Source organism: Strix uralensis, chromosome 8 (genome assembly GCF_047716275.1).
Source record: "Strix uralensis isolate ZFMK-TIS-50842 chromosome 8, bStrUra1, whole genome shotgun sequence".
Lineage (NCBI taxonomy): Eukaryota > Metazoa > Chordata > Aves > Strigiformes > Strigidae > Strix > Strix uralensis.
The window spans coordinates 10,236,428-10,250,557 of NC_133979.1; the positions used below are offsets into that span (position 1 = coordinate 10,236,428).

Below are 14,130 nucleotides of genomic sequence, written 5' to 3' on the forward strand. Positions count from 1 at the left end.
ATTTCCCAGTTTGACACTTTCTGTCCCAATAACGACTCCTGCAGAGGCAAAGGACAGCTCACTAGTGTCCTCCGGTGTACTTCAAGCATACAACTCTCGTAACTTTATCAGCTTACAAAAATTAGAAAAAAAAAAGAATATAAAAACCCTTTCTAACTATCAGAACTCCTCCCTTGCAGCTTTAAATGAAGATTGCACATTGGACGGGGTTGCCCATGGAAAGAGATGCTCCGTTGGCTGCGGCTGGAGACACACAGGCAGGAGTCCAGCCAGACACCCCCAGGGTTGCCTCTTGCTGCTCATGGGTTTCCTCTCCATCTCCCACTTCTAAAGGGCTTTTACACCATATTTGTGATGAAGCAGGAAAGCATCAGCAATAAAAACTGACGCAGCTGCTGTTACAGGAATAATTATTGGTTTATTAACACAAAAATTACAGAATATTTTGGAGTTTAGGCAGAATTTCAGAGCCCAAACTGGAATCAGTGATTTCAACAAAACAGAGACACACTGAGTGTGAGAAGAGAAGACAGAGGTCTGCCACGGGCTGTCCCTGCTGCAAGAGAGAGCTGACCTCTAGGCACTGAGGAAGGTGCTGATGACGGAGCAGGGCTGGGAACGGTTAGTTTCAGCCAGGACATGAGTGCAAAGGCAGGATTTGGTAAGGAGGAAGCTGGTGGGACCTGCAGATGTTCCCAGGCCAGGCCAGCCCTTACGGCAGGACAAGGGGACAGCCAGAGAAGAGGCTTGGCCATGCCCGGCTGCTCCAAGAGCAGCGCTCGCAGAGCAGATGGCAATGGGTCTGTGCAAGGTCACCTAGGCTAGCTGGGCCCAGGCCGAGAAGGGCTTTCAGCTCGTGGAAGAACCACAGAAATCAGGAATCCTCATGCCCAAATCCTGCCCTGCACTTTTTGCCCCAGAGAAACATTGTCCCGCCATCTGCTTGGTCCCTTCCTCTGGCGAAGGCAGGACGTTTTCCAGCATCAGCGGATTTTCTTTAGATACAGGTGAATCCCATTCTTGGAGCGAAGGATGATCTGAGGTATTTTGCAGGGAGGCTTGGAGGGGTCAGGAGAGAGCTCAAAGCGGAGCAGGGTCAGGGCCAGTGCCACCTTCATCTCATTCATGGCGAACTGCTGCCCAATGCAGTTCCTGGGGTAAAACAGAGCAGCTCAGCCACTACATCTCAGTGCTGGGCACAGCAAACTCCCGTGGCCAGAGCCCAGCACTCACACCGGCACACAACCCTTCCCCTCTGCAGCTCTGGGGGCCCCAGGCAGTATTTTGGGTAGCAAAAGCAGGGGCATGGACTGAGCAGGGGGAAGGAATCTCGGGGAGCATCTGGAGCTCCTGGATGTGTGTTCATTGAGCACGAAGAGGGAGGGGAGATGGGGAAACCAAAGGAGACGCCAGCAGAGCCGAGGTGGTGGGTCCCCAAGCAGGAGGGTCTGCAACATTTTTACCTTGGCGGGGTGAGCACAGGACGAAGGGCAGCATTGGGGCCAGGGGAGAAGGGGGAATCAAAGGGTGGGGCAGGGGGTGGGATGGAGTCTCCTCATCAAGGAGAGGAGGAGAGCAGGTGAGCCAAGGATGCTGCAGGCTCCCCACACGATGCCAGCAAGATGCTCCACAGCTTTGGGACCTGGTTCCCTGTCCCCAGGAGGGGCCAAGGATGTTTCCTTCCCATTTAGCCTGCTGGTATCAGAACCACTCTGCGGCACAAATGCTTGTTATATGCTCATGAACTGTTTAACGCTGCAGGGCCAGGACTTCAGGTGGTGGTCTCTGAAAGCACTCTGTGAGTGCTTCCCTGAGAGCAATTATAACAGCAGCACACACTTTTCAGGCTCAGCAGTTTCCAGGGTTGCATTTTTTCTCTCCCTGCTACTCCTTCAGCGTTCAATATACTTTACCTCATTCCAGCAGAAAAAGGCAGAAAAGCATGAGAGTGTCTGCCAGAGATATTCTCTGGGGAAAACCGCAAAGGGTCGAACACCTGTAAAGGAAGAATATGCAGCAAGAAAAAGCGAATATTTAAGGAGCACAGTACTGACTGGTATCTTCAGAAACATGACACCCCGTAATTTCTGAACAACCCCATTGGAGAGAGAATTCAGAGATGGACTGAAACTCATACACCAGACTCCCTTGCTTTCCACTGAGCCTGGCAGCGGTGCTGCCTAGATAAACCAGACATAGATATGCTGAAAACCAGGGAGCTGGGATTCAATTCTCCATGTGCAGGCTGAGCAAAAAATCATCTTTTTGCCTGTTAATACAACAAGCTCTTCGGAGCACTCTGTCTTACTGTTTGGGCAGCACCCAGCCCTAATTCTGCTGTCCGCCCTGTGCCACAGCTGGACGAGACTAACACAAAGCAATTGCTTCTCAGCATGATTCCCATGGGCAAAGATGTTCGGGAGCAAGGGGGGGGCTCCGTTCTCTTGCTAACACATGGGGGGAACATTGGAAGAGGCACAACATAAATGAGAAAAATTATTAGAAGGGCAAAAGAAAACTCACCAGAGGGTCTTTCCATACGGCAGGGTTTCTGTGAATGAGATAAATGCTTATCGCGGCAATACTGCCTGTAAAGCAATTGAGGAGAAAAGGGGTCAGTGACAAAGAAACTAAAGGGAAGGTTGCAGCATGCTCACACATAGATCTTTCTAAATCATCATGGTCTTATCTGTCAACTGGAAACCTTTGAGGGTTTTGTCATTGGCTTGAGAGAAAACTAAACATCTTCCATTTGTTTAGTTGTAAGCAACCAAATGGTGGAAATGAGGAAGGCACTGGCACTGTAGGCTCATCGTCCCCCCACCAACACTGCCCACTTGTGTGTCAAATCAGAGAAGGAAAGGAGGAGCACAGGGCAATTCACATGTTGTGAGCTGGGATGGGACCAGTCCCTGTCCCTCTGCGCCTGCAGTTTGACAAAATGTGCTTGGCCAGGAAGAGAAGGGGCTTTTGGCACAGGCACAGCTGCCCTATAGCAATGGTGGCAGGAAGGATGTCACAGGGATGCTGCTGTACAGCCCAGACCTCAGTCTATCAACAGGATGCCAACATCTGGACAGCACTATCTGAACGTCTGTGCCAGCAAGGAGCAGGTCACAGAGGCAGGGCTGTCACCTTTGTTCTGTGGCAGGCAATGAGGATGAGGCTGATGCCCGAGAGCACAATTTTGTGAAGTGGGAATGGTATTTACAGACCTTCTGGCAAGGTGCGTCCATCAGGGAAGGTGATGGGTTTGCTGAGCTGCCGGGACACGCCGGGCACTGGTGGGTAAAGGCGAAGGCTCTCCCTGATGCACATGGTGCTGTAAGTCATCTTGCCCAGGTCCTCCCTGCCGGGACAGAGGCAGGCTGATCCCCGTGCTCCCCCCGCTGCCCTGTGCTGGGAGGCCCCTTGTCCCATGGCCAGCAGCCCCCTGGGCAGATCCCCTTGCAACAGATGGGGCGTATGGAGGGACTCACAACGTCCAACCACAGACTGCTGCGAGCTGGGGACCCCAGGACACCTCTGAACAGCCTTAACAGCCTCTGAACAAGCTCAAGTGCAAAGTGACAGCAGAAGGTGAAAAGCCACAACTACAACATCCTGTGGTGAGAAAGCAGGAGAGAGCAAAAAGTAATGTTGGTGGCCCATGTCTTGCACGGCATCCAGCATGTCCCTCCTGGTCTGGGGTGGTTTGTCTTGTGTCTGCCCTGGTAATACGAGCCCTGAAGGGCAGGGAAGCAGGTTTAGCTGAAGGATGCAGTGTCTGCTCCATCCTATGAAGTCCCTGTGCATGCAGCAACCTTTAGCACCCCAGCTTTCAAACCCTGAAGACATTGCTCACTTAGAAATAGCAGCAATGGGAAAAAAGTTACCAGCTGAGGAAATGTGCAAGCTTACCACTGGAGCGTCTCCCGGTGCCCCAGGATCCCCTGGATCTCCTCCCGGCACCGTGCCTGATGCTCGGGGTGTGACGCCAGGCAGTACAAGAGCCAGGAGATCCCACTGGCTGTTGTATCGTGGCCCTCAAACATGAATGTGTCCACCTCGGCCCGCAGGTCCTCATCGGACAGTCCAGCTCCGTTCTCATCCTAACAGTCCAGAGATACTTTCAGTGGCCCATATATATAACAATGATATATAGGACATATAGAATACAGATAATACAGATTATCTATATTATAGTGGTCCATATATATATATATAAAAAAATATATATAAAAAAGATAATATCCCTGAAGGGACCATTATATTCTTTCAGCTACTGGAAAGTGGGGTGGCGATGACCCTGGGATATGTATAAACAAAATCAATCTCTGTTTAGACTGAATTCGGGGCGCCTGTTCCTTCACTTATAAATCCCTTTATCCCTGCCATATTAAACCACCAGGACTATAAAATCTCTCTGTGTGTTGCATTCCCCAAGAGATGCTACCAAGATTTCAGTGATGGAAAACTGGATCATCTTGGCTCCTCCTCAACTGGGTGGGACTGGGCTTATTTATTATAATGGCTTGTGCACTCCTGAGGGTCTCTGGTGGTTTGTGGCACCCCTGCAAAGACTGACTGGCTTTTCACAGAATCATAGAATCATTCAGGTTGGAAAAGACCCTTGGGATCATCGAGTCCAATCATCAGCCCTACTCTACAAAGTTCTCCCCTACACCATATCCCTCAGCATCTCATCTAAATGACCTTTAAACACATCCAGGGATGGTGACTCCACCATCTCCCTTGGCAGCCTATTCCACTGTCTGACCACTCTTTCTGTGAAAAATTTTTTACTAATGCCCAGTCCCCTGCTGCCCTGCTGCACACCTATTCCTCACCACTCACTTTGGCACACAGCAGAATGTCCAAGAAGTCCAAATGTCTCTTCTTCTGGATCTTCTCAAATTCCTGTTCATCTTTAAGGGACTCCTTTCGCTCCTGTATCACCTTGTCTGGGGAAGAAAGAGTTTAAAGTTCCAGCAGGGGCAGGAGATGCTGAGCTGCAAAATCACACTGCAAATGCAAAGCTCACCCAAGGGGGTGACCACCACTCAGTCCACGATGCATCTGACGTGAGCTTCTGCATCTCAGGCAGCTTGGCTTTTTCAGCAGCACGGCAACAAATACCGTGCACACTGCCATCCTCTTCTGCACACTTCTTTGTCCACCACAGACTCCACAGCCTATTTTACCCACCCCTCCTGCATTAAAATCACACCTGGCCTGGAAAGGAAAATCATTCCTTTCATCAGTGTTGCCTGCAACACCCATCCCTTGTCTCACCAGTGTCTGGCCATTTAACAGGAGCGTTCCCAGAGGGGAATTCCTCCATTATAATAACCAGTTTAATAACCCAGGAGCTGCGAGAGCCCCTTGCTTCATGCCTAGATCAGACCACTGCTGCAAGCAGATCCCAGCTCCAAGCCTCTGGGCAGGATCACTGGCAAGGAGGCAACTTGATTGTCTGCAGTCAGCCACCACTCACCCTGTTTGAAAGCTTTGGGAGAGGATGAAGGCAGGGAATACCTGTGTGGTCGTGAGCGAGTTGGCAGACCTTCCTGAACTGATATCCGTGGGGGCTGAGCCAGTAAATGATGTCATTGTGGTAGGGGAAGATGCGAAGGCGCTGGTGCACCATGAGGCATAGGCTGTAGACAGCCTGGATGTAGGTGTTTTTCCTGGGGAGAGGGGAATGGTGGAAGTGTGTAAATTTGGGAGCATCATGACAACCAATTTGCCCATTTCCCTTTTGAGCTGCAAACTTTCTGCCAGGGTTTGGGGGAAGCCAGCACTGACCTGTTGGTCTGGCAGTTGCTGTGACAACTGAAGGCACATTTCATGATGTTATCGAGAGTCATCAAACTGACGTGCTCAAAGAGCTCCACTGGTTCCCCGTCTGTGATCAGCTGTTCCCATTTATCCTAGGAGACAGAAATGAGAAGGCAAGGGACAGTTCTGCACAATCTGGAGTCATCCTCTGGTTAAATGAGTGCTCAGCTAGGGATACATCCCAGAGAAATGGTAAAAAGAAGAGGATCTCTTAGTTGCTGTCAAAATCCCAGAGCAGGATAGTTAATACAAGATTTGCCTTAGGCAGCTGTTACTCTCAAATCCTGGCAGCCTTGAGCCCTGGTACACCCTACCCTGGGGCAAGGGCACCCTGGAGAAGCCCAGGATGGGCGCATTGCTGGGTGATGGGGTGTGTTACCAAAGTCTTTCTCAGAGTGCAGTGTCTTTCCTGCACAAGAGCAGCACATGTCAACATTGGGCTTCACCAAATCTGTTCTCAAACACATATGAGTTTGGTGCCTAAGTTGCAAACTGCTGACCAAGCTTTTTCCTCCATCCCATGATCTCTCTGCCGCTGTGCTTTTCCAGCATATAGTATAGGAGCTCTTGCTCAGCTCTTCCCACAGGGGATCCTTAGAGAAAATCTAAGTGTCTTTCTTGCCTGGCAGACATGAAATGATTCTCTGTCCCTTCATGGCTGTAAGGAACCAGTGGACTCAAAAGCCGAGAAGGGGAGGAGATGGAGGAGTACACCCACATCTGAGCTCCCACAGCATGAGACCAGGCTAGGGAACAGGGCTTATATGGACAGATTTATGTCCTTAGCACATTCAACGATTGCCACCTGGTGGCATGGATTCCCACAATAGGCGCTTTGCATTGTCTGCAAGGAATTATAAACTGCCAGGCAGTTGTGTGCATTGCAAAAGCCCTCCTGGCTCTCCAGCCCTGGCTCCTGGCTGCTCCCTGGGCTGGAGGGAGGGAGGACAGCCAGGATCCATGGGGAGCTGCTGGGGAGGTTGGATGGAGTGAGGCAAAGGAGAAGGAATAGATTCGGCACCCAAACTCCTGCTGGTCCACATGCACAAAGCCCCTCACTTGTCATTCACACTGGTTTCCACTGTGCCCAACACTGATGGATGGAAGAACAGTGCAGTTTCACTGTTTATTAGCCAAGGCAGGGATTGCAATCCAGTCATGGGTATGCTGACAGGAAATGATACCTTTTAACCTTAGGTCACAGTATAGCTCTGCTCCAACCTGTATATTTTGAGCATTTATTACAAACCTTTATTTACTTCAATTCTTCATTTACAAAAACACCTTATAAGCAGCTGCAGTTGGGATTGAGATTATGCGCAGTTTGGGGATGGCAGTAACATTAATCTTCAAATTTTAGCCCCAGAGCCCAAAGCAGTATCAGAGACATAGTCCCTGTAGAGAACTCACGGGCAGGAATTTGTGGTGACTCAGAAAGCTTGACTGCCAGGACACAGCCTGTCCTTAAAATTACCAGGTTGTGAGTAAGGGCACTGCAAGAAAACCCTGCTCCAGCATTTACCTACCAGCCAGGATCAGGGTAAAGAAAACAGGGCAGAGAAAGGAGGATCACATATGAGTCCTACCAGCATCACATTAGTAGACTCTGCCATCAGGGCCACGTATGGTTTCAAGATGTCATAATGAAACCCTGGAGTCAGGAGTTTTCGATGTTGATGCCATTTTGGTCCATGTAAGATCAGCAACCCATTCCCTGTGGAAACACAGGCAAGGCATGTTTTGCTGGGCACAAGCAGGCTGCTTTCACCTGCCTGCAGATGCAGCCTCTGCCTGCAAGGAGCATGATTAAATCTGCTGTCTGAGTTGCTATGAGAGTGTATTTCCAAATGCTGCCACCAGCTCCAGGGTTCCCAGGGCCAAGCAGAGCCCTGCTCACTGAAATGACACAGCACTGCCTCTGAAAAGAAGCACCAACACTGCTGGAGCTGAGAGCTTCAGATCATCAGATGCATTTTTCACCGGTCCTCCACTGAATCTGAGTTTTTCCCATCACCACACTTTGCTATCTATGGATGTGTAAGTGGTTCTCATTTGTACGTATGATTATGTCTGAACTTTCTTTCCTTGAATGACAAAAAATAGCATTATTCAGTACCTTTTTAAAAAAATGTAAAAATTTCAGGAAGCTTTTAGCTATAACTGCATCAAGGAACAAACAGAATGCTGTTTATTTATAGCATGATCTTGACTAACTTCAGAATCATTCCTGGTAGACAAAGCCCTGGGAATACATACCAATCCACGGGACAAGGTGTTTATAGCTGATGTTATCCTTGGGATCTGTAAAAAAATCATCAAGAAAGAGAAAATAAAATGGTAAATGTTTCAGTAGCATCAACCCACTGGTTTGCACCTGAAAGCTCCCTCTGGGCTCTCACTTTTGGTTGGGTATGAAGCAGAATTGGTGGCATCCCTGCAGAATTCATCAGTATTTCACAACAAAACAACATCGTTTGGCCCAGCTGCAAGAAATGCTTATAACAGCAGATGCCCAGAGTGGAGTAAACAAGAATACTGGTAGTCCAAAGTCTAGATAAATGATTAACCCACCCAGACAGCACTGGTTAGCACCCTTCTCTCTGGATGCACTAAAGATACAGCTCTACAGTAGGAGCCAGGGGTCTGAGCTTAGAAAAAAGCTTTTAGCTCTCTTCTCCTTGCTGGGATCAGGAACCAAGAAGATAACTTTTCAAGGAACACTTGAGGAAGTCTGATTTGTCAGATCTGGAGAGGCCCCTGTCACCCCCATAGCCCTGTGCCTGATGCACCAAGGGCATGGCACAAAGAAGGGGTATTTCTCCATGACTTTAGATGATTTCTGCAAGACAAGCTCTCTGCAAAACCCTGCCTTGCTGTGAATTTTTAGGTTGGCATGGGAAATCTGCAGGCTATGGTTGTTGCTCCACAGCTGAAGGCACCATCTTCTCACCTCCTCTGGCCAACAGAGCCTTGGCATAGTCAGGATCGGTGACAACCAGGAATGCTGAGAAACTCCCAAACCAGAGAGGGTGAGCATATAGGTACTTCTGTGCCCAGATCTCCACCTTGTCCAGCACCTCTTCCTCCTTGAGAAACTGTAGTGGTGTGGAAGTAATAAGAGAAAGAATACTTAGATTTGGTGGAAAAAAAAAATAATCTCCCAAACCACTGTCTTAAAAAGCTCAAGGTCTTTCTGTGTCACAAAACCAGGCAATGGCAAACAAGGTGTTGTCCCTCTGGTTTTGCAGAGCATCAGAAGTAGAGATGCTTGTTACTTTTAAACCTCATACAAAATAATTCTTCCTTATCAATTTACCCTAACCATGGAGAACATCTTTAGGGACAGTGGTGGTGCCTATCAGTGCACATACATCTTCTGCTCTTTTTCCATGGCCACCCCAAAGAAGACTCAGATTTGCCCCAGACAGCACCTGCATTTTGTGGCGTGCAAATATGTTCTCACTTGTGCATGGCTGAGCAATTAGCATCCTGCAGTCATGAGAAAACACAGCAGCACTTTACAGCAGCGAAGGACATCGCTGCTGTGTCTGCCCTGGTGCAATGATGCTTCTCGACTGGAAAACCTTGGCCACAGCTTCCTCCAGACATTTAGGTGGAGAAGGCCAGTGTCCAGGTAAAATTCAACAGAATGAGTCCAAAGTCACCAACAGACTGTACAGATGAGGGGACACTGGTTAATAATGTCAGGTTAAGATTTCACTGATTTTCAGGAATTGAATGTAATAGGTGATGAAGAGCTGGTGCTCCCAGAAAGGTTCATCTCTGGTCCTTGGAAGCTGCACGCTGAGGAGTAATGTGAGCACCAGCATTTGTATCAGCGACACTGGCAGGTTTACTCTTCAAATGAAATCACCGTTTTATTGCTTTTATAGCCAGTGTTGTTGTATATTAAATAGGCAACAACCAAAGAACAAGTGGAAAGATCAGTGGAAAGATCCAAAGTCCCAGGCAGAGTAAAAAAGATCACAGAAACAAAACCATTTAAGAATTCCCTTTTCTTTGAACAGAAACTATTCTGTCACAATATGCAGGGAGAAGGATTTTGGTGAGCTAGGGCTGACATAGCTGCTGCTGCTTTGACTTGAAGCTTGAAGTTCAATTACATCTATCTACTGGTGTAGAAATCAGCCAGAGAATCACCCTGTGGACTGAGTCAAGTGAATATTTGCTCAATTGCTTTGGTGCTGAGTTAGCTCTGCTCATCTTTTAGTTTGGCTAGTGTTTCTCAGTCTGGGAGATGGCTTGTACTCAAATAATCACCCATGTCAGGCTTGTCTCAGAGAGTATGCTCAGGAGCCACGGGGCATCTGCCAGGGGACTGCACAGGCTGTGTGATGGCACAACCAGACTCTGTGCACTGAGGCTGATCCCCCTTCCTTGTGAGCTGGGGGGTTCCCTGCAGCACATCCTGTGTGTGTCTCTTGCATTCAGCAGAATGACGAACTACATCCAGTTATCATTAATGATAGAAAGTTATCATTCAACTTCTCTTGCTCAGGTTCAATATTTTGGACTTATTAAAGAGAAACATCCATTTCTCTGGTTGCAGGGTTCAAGTTTTGGGGTAAAAGGAGGCAGCCCTCCGCAGTGGCCACCCCTTTGGCAATGCCAGCAGAAGTGGGGCTTGGCATGGTGCCTTTAGCTGAGTGACACTTCAACACAGAAAAGTCCCTTTGATATGTCTGCTTGTGCTTCCTCCCATCATGAAATCACAGAAAACATAAATGGAAGTAATTGGGAGATGCTGAGTAAGCCTCACTGGCAGAAGTCCTAACGCTAGAAGCTTCTGCATCAAACCTTGTTGTTGGAGCGCCAGCCTTGGCTTCTGCTATCAAGAACCATCCCTATGTTGGCAGAGGGTGGGATGGGTTTATTTGTGAGGAGATGTTACCCCAAGGTGAGTAACCTCTACCTGCTGTGCTGAGCGCTCCCCGGGCAGAGGGTGTAAAGAAGTCCTGTGGGCTGCAGAGGAACTGGAACAGAAAGCTCCTGCTTCTTAACCAGGCCTCCAGCTGCCAGGCTCTGCATGAAAGACCATCACTTCTACTTCTTCCCCCCTTGGGGGCTTGAAAAGAAAAGTATAACCCCTTATCGGATCTAAGAAAGAAAGGTTATAGCATGATTTCATGCTGAAATGTGTTTTGAAATAGATCCAACACCAAAAGCATCTGGGAAGTGGTGCTTAAAGGCGCTTTTAATGACTACGCACTGATAGCAGATGAAACAGAAAAGACAGGAACTGAAATCTGAGCACGAAGCTGCGCTGTGCTCAGTCAGAACCAGGCTGGCTCCCCTCCACCAGCTGCCCGCACAGGGCAGATGCAGGCAAAGGGCTGCCAAGGGACTGACAGCTCCCCTACACCCGTGGGGCAGCGACCCTGTTCTCCTCTGCTTCCCACCAACTGTGGCCATGGGAGGTCGGTTTGGCCAGCTCGGGACTGGCACCATGGGTTTTAACTAAGGCTTGCTGCTGCAGTGAGGCTGAATAGCTCTACACAACCTCCCCTGATATTTTAATGTGATTTCTACCAAACGTTTTGGATAAGCAGAGACTAATACCTAAGAATGCTTTAAAACAAAGTGAGGTACTCCCAGAAGATCCACCCGAAGTATGACAACTATAGATACTAAACTGGCCTGAATCAAAACTGGCAATTAATTGCTTTAAATCAACAGGATAGGAAATGTCAGTGCTCTCCCTGAATACAGCTCTCAGGTCCTCCTCTGAGATGCGTATAAATGTTGTATTCAGTCTGTACCCAGAGCATTGCCAGTTTCCTCACTGGCTCAATGAACTGTTGGGCTCTGGGGAATTCAGCAGCATTTAACCAGCAAATGATCAAATTTGCAAAACAGGAACTCTTCAAAAAATACTGTCTGAGGTAAAAAGCCGTGAACAACTTAGCCATGATGGGAGCTAGTGATTGGCCCAAATGGTTAAATCCCATTCCAGGATAAATAGTCACAACTGACAAAAAGGCAAACATACTGTATTTAACTGCAGTTTTAAAGTCTAACTGGCAAAGCAACAAAGTCCTGAACTGGCCCATCTTCATGCTTACGTCGCCAAAAGACTGCCTGTCTGGGGCCACCACAGCACAGACACAAGGCCTAGGAGATCTCCTCCAGATTTGCCAGCTACTTTTCAGGGTGCCAGTTTTTTAAGATGCCAAAGATTTGGCCAGAGCAGGGCATCAGCAGAGCCCAGCAGAGGTCAGGGCAATTTGAAGCAACCTTTAGCATGTATGGAAAAGCTTTTCACATCAGGCAGCTCAGTACTCCTCATGAAGCTGCCGATGAGTTGTGGCAATCTGTTTGCCAAGGCAGGCATGCTGATCTGTGTGGGCAAGCACGTACCTTGGAGAATTATCATCCACGTCGTGAGTGCCCAGAACAAGGCTTAGTTAGTCATGGTTTTAATGCAACCTTAAAAAGATCTGTGGCCCCTGTACCAGACGCTATAGCTGGGATGTTTTGTAGCTTAACGTGGCTCAAATTGATCAGTGCCCTGTCTGGCTCACCTTGCCATGAAACCAGTGCAAGCTGGCAAGGGAGAGAAGGTGCCTCTGGATGCTGGGAGCAGCGTGCATCTGCTCAGGGTCGCAGCGACGGCTGCAGCGGCCGTGCCCTGACTTCCAGAGGCACGGAGAGGTGACAGCTGAGCCTGTCCCGGGACGGAGCAGCATGGTTGGTTACACGCCAGGACGACCTTGCCCACACCCCATTCTACTATTGCTTTCTTTACTTGCGAGCCAGCTACCACCTCTTTCCACCGTGCATTTTGCAGCAGCCTGAGCGTGCTGTTCTTCGGCATCACAAGCAGAGAAAGCGGTCTGTATGGCTGAGAAAAAGGATGCCCACCTTCCCCTTCCCCCTGGGACTGGCAGAAGCAATTCTCCTGGACCACGGGTGTGAGTCCCTGCAGCACCATTCCCCGCGACGTGGGGAAACGGCTCCCCGCCCTCCCCGGCAGTGCAGACCCGGCTCTCGCCCTACCTCGTGGACGTGGCCGAAGAGCCAGTGGGTCGGGTGGCCGGGGAAGTCGGCCAGCGCCCTGAGCAGCTCCCGCCGCCGGTGGTACAGCTGGATGGCCTTCAGCAGCACGCAAGTCAGGCAGAAAACGGCAGCCAAGTGCAGCACCCGGGAGACATCCACGCCAAGCCAGGAGAGCTTCATCCCTCCCGGGGAAAGCAAGCACCGGCCGTCTGGCTCCAGCGGAGGCTGCCCACCCCGCCCGGGCGCCCCGGTCGGCACCGGCCGCGATCAGCCAATGCCGGGCGGAGAGGCAGGTGGAGAGGCCGAGCGGCTGCCAAATCACGACAGCGCTTGTTGGGAGGGAAGGAGCCCACGGAGCCTTGGGAAATGCACCACTTGCCCGCAAAATGGGCTCAAAGCCCTTGCCTGCCCTTCTTCCCCGCTGCCCGCACCGGATTGCACCTCACCGGCGGCGGTGGATGGGGATGAGGAGGAGGGAAGGAGGAAGTAAGATGCCAGCCTGCTCGCATCCCCCACCCCGCCCCGGCTGCCGGCCTGTGCACCGCCACCGGGGAAAGCTGCAGAGACCCAGCCGATCGGGGCTTTTAGGGAAGAAAAAAAAAAGAAAAAAAAAAAGGGAAAAAAAAAGAGCCTGGCTGAGTGGGGGCGTGTAACCACCATCCCACCGGGCGTGGGAAACCGGCATTTGGGAATATCGCTCCTTTACATGTAGGGCTTTAGGCTTTTAGTGCACGCAAGCCTGAAGGAGAAAATAGGCATACCGTGGGCTTCCTCCCCCCGAGGTCTTCATCACATGTTCCTGCCTCCCAAGCTTTCACCCTCATCTCCATCCCGGCATCCCGGCTGACAGCTCCACCCCTCCTCCCCTGCCCGCTGCCAGCCCCCCGAGCGAGATATCATTTCAAGTCGCGTCTTAAAAACGGCCGGGACAACATCTCCTCCACAGCGAGCGCCGTGAATCCTGCACCGGGCCGGCTTTGCGGTGCTGTGTCAGCCGAGAGCCTGGCTAACGTGGCAGCTTTGGCACAGCTCTGTGGCAGGCAGAGGGCAGGCAGCTGCCAGGCAATACCGCTTCCCTGTCACCGTTATCTCCGGGAGGAAGGGTCCCCGCCGAGCCTGGTGGGCGAGGGGGCGGAGGGAGGCACCAGCCGGGCCTTGCCCCTCCGCTCGGCCTCTTCTAGGCTCCTCCCTCACCGCTCGTACCCACCCGCCGGGGGCGGGACGGGAACCCGCGGGCCCTCCGCGCATTCCTCGGCCCCCGTGGAGGCCGCGCCTGGGCCTTTAAGCCCCGAG

General features: G+C 50.5%; 1 protein-coding gene across 2 annotated transcripts; it reads right to left on the reverse strand.

Annotated features, from left to right (window-relative positions):
* Positions 1 to 398: 398 nt before the first annotated feature.
* On the reverse strand, positions 399 to 14,099 carry LOC141946404 (cytochrome P450 4B1-like). 2 transcript variants are annotated; one of them, XM_074876111.1, is made up of 13 exons: positions 13,599 to 14,099; positions 12,838 to 13,418; positions 8,771 to 8,915; positions 8,077 to 8,121; positions 7,407 to 7,534; positions 5,788 to 5,912; positions 5,518 to 5,669; positions 4,837 to 4,943; positions 3,901 to 4,091; positions 3,216 to 3,349; positions 2,524 to 2,588; positions 1,914 to 1,996; positions 399 to 1,152 (listed from the first exon to the last, which is right to left on the reverse strand). In XM_074876111.1, exons 2-13 carry the CDS (start codon positions 13,015 to 13,017, stop codon positions 984 to 986), a joined length of 1,524 nt encoding a protein of 507 aa, XP_074732212.1. In that variant the 5' UTR covers positions 13,018 to 13,418; positions 13,599 to 14,099; the 3' UTR covers positions 399 to 983. The 2 variants fall into 2 exon arrangements, with proteins under 2 accessions (XP_074732212.1, XP_074732213.1); XM_074876112.1 differs by lacking the exon at positions 3,216 to 3,349 and having other exon boundaries at positions 12,838 to 14,099.
* Positions 14,100 to 14,130: the final 31 nt, after the last annotated feature.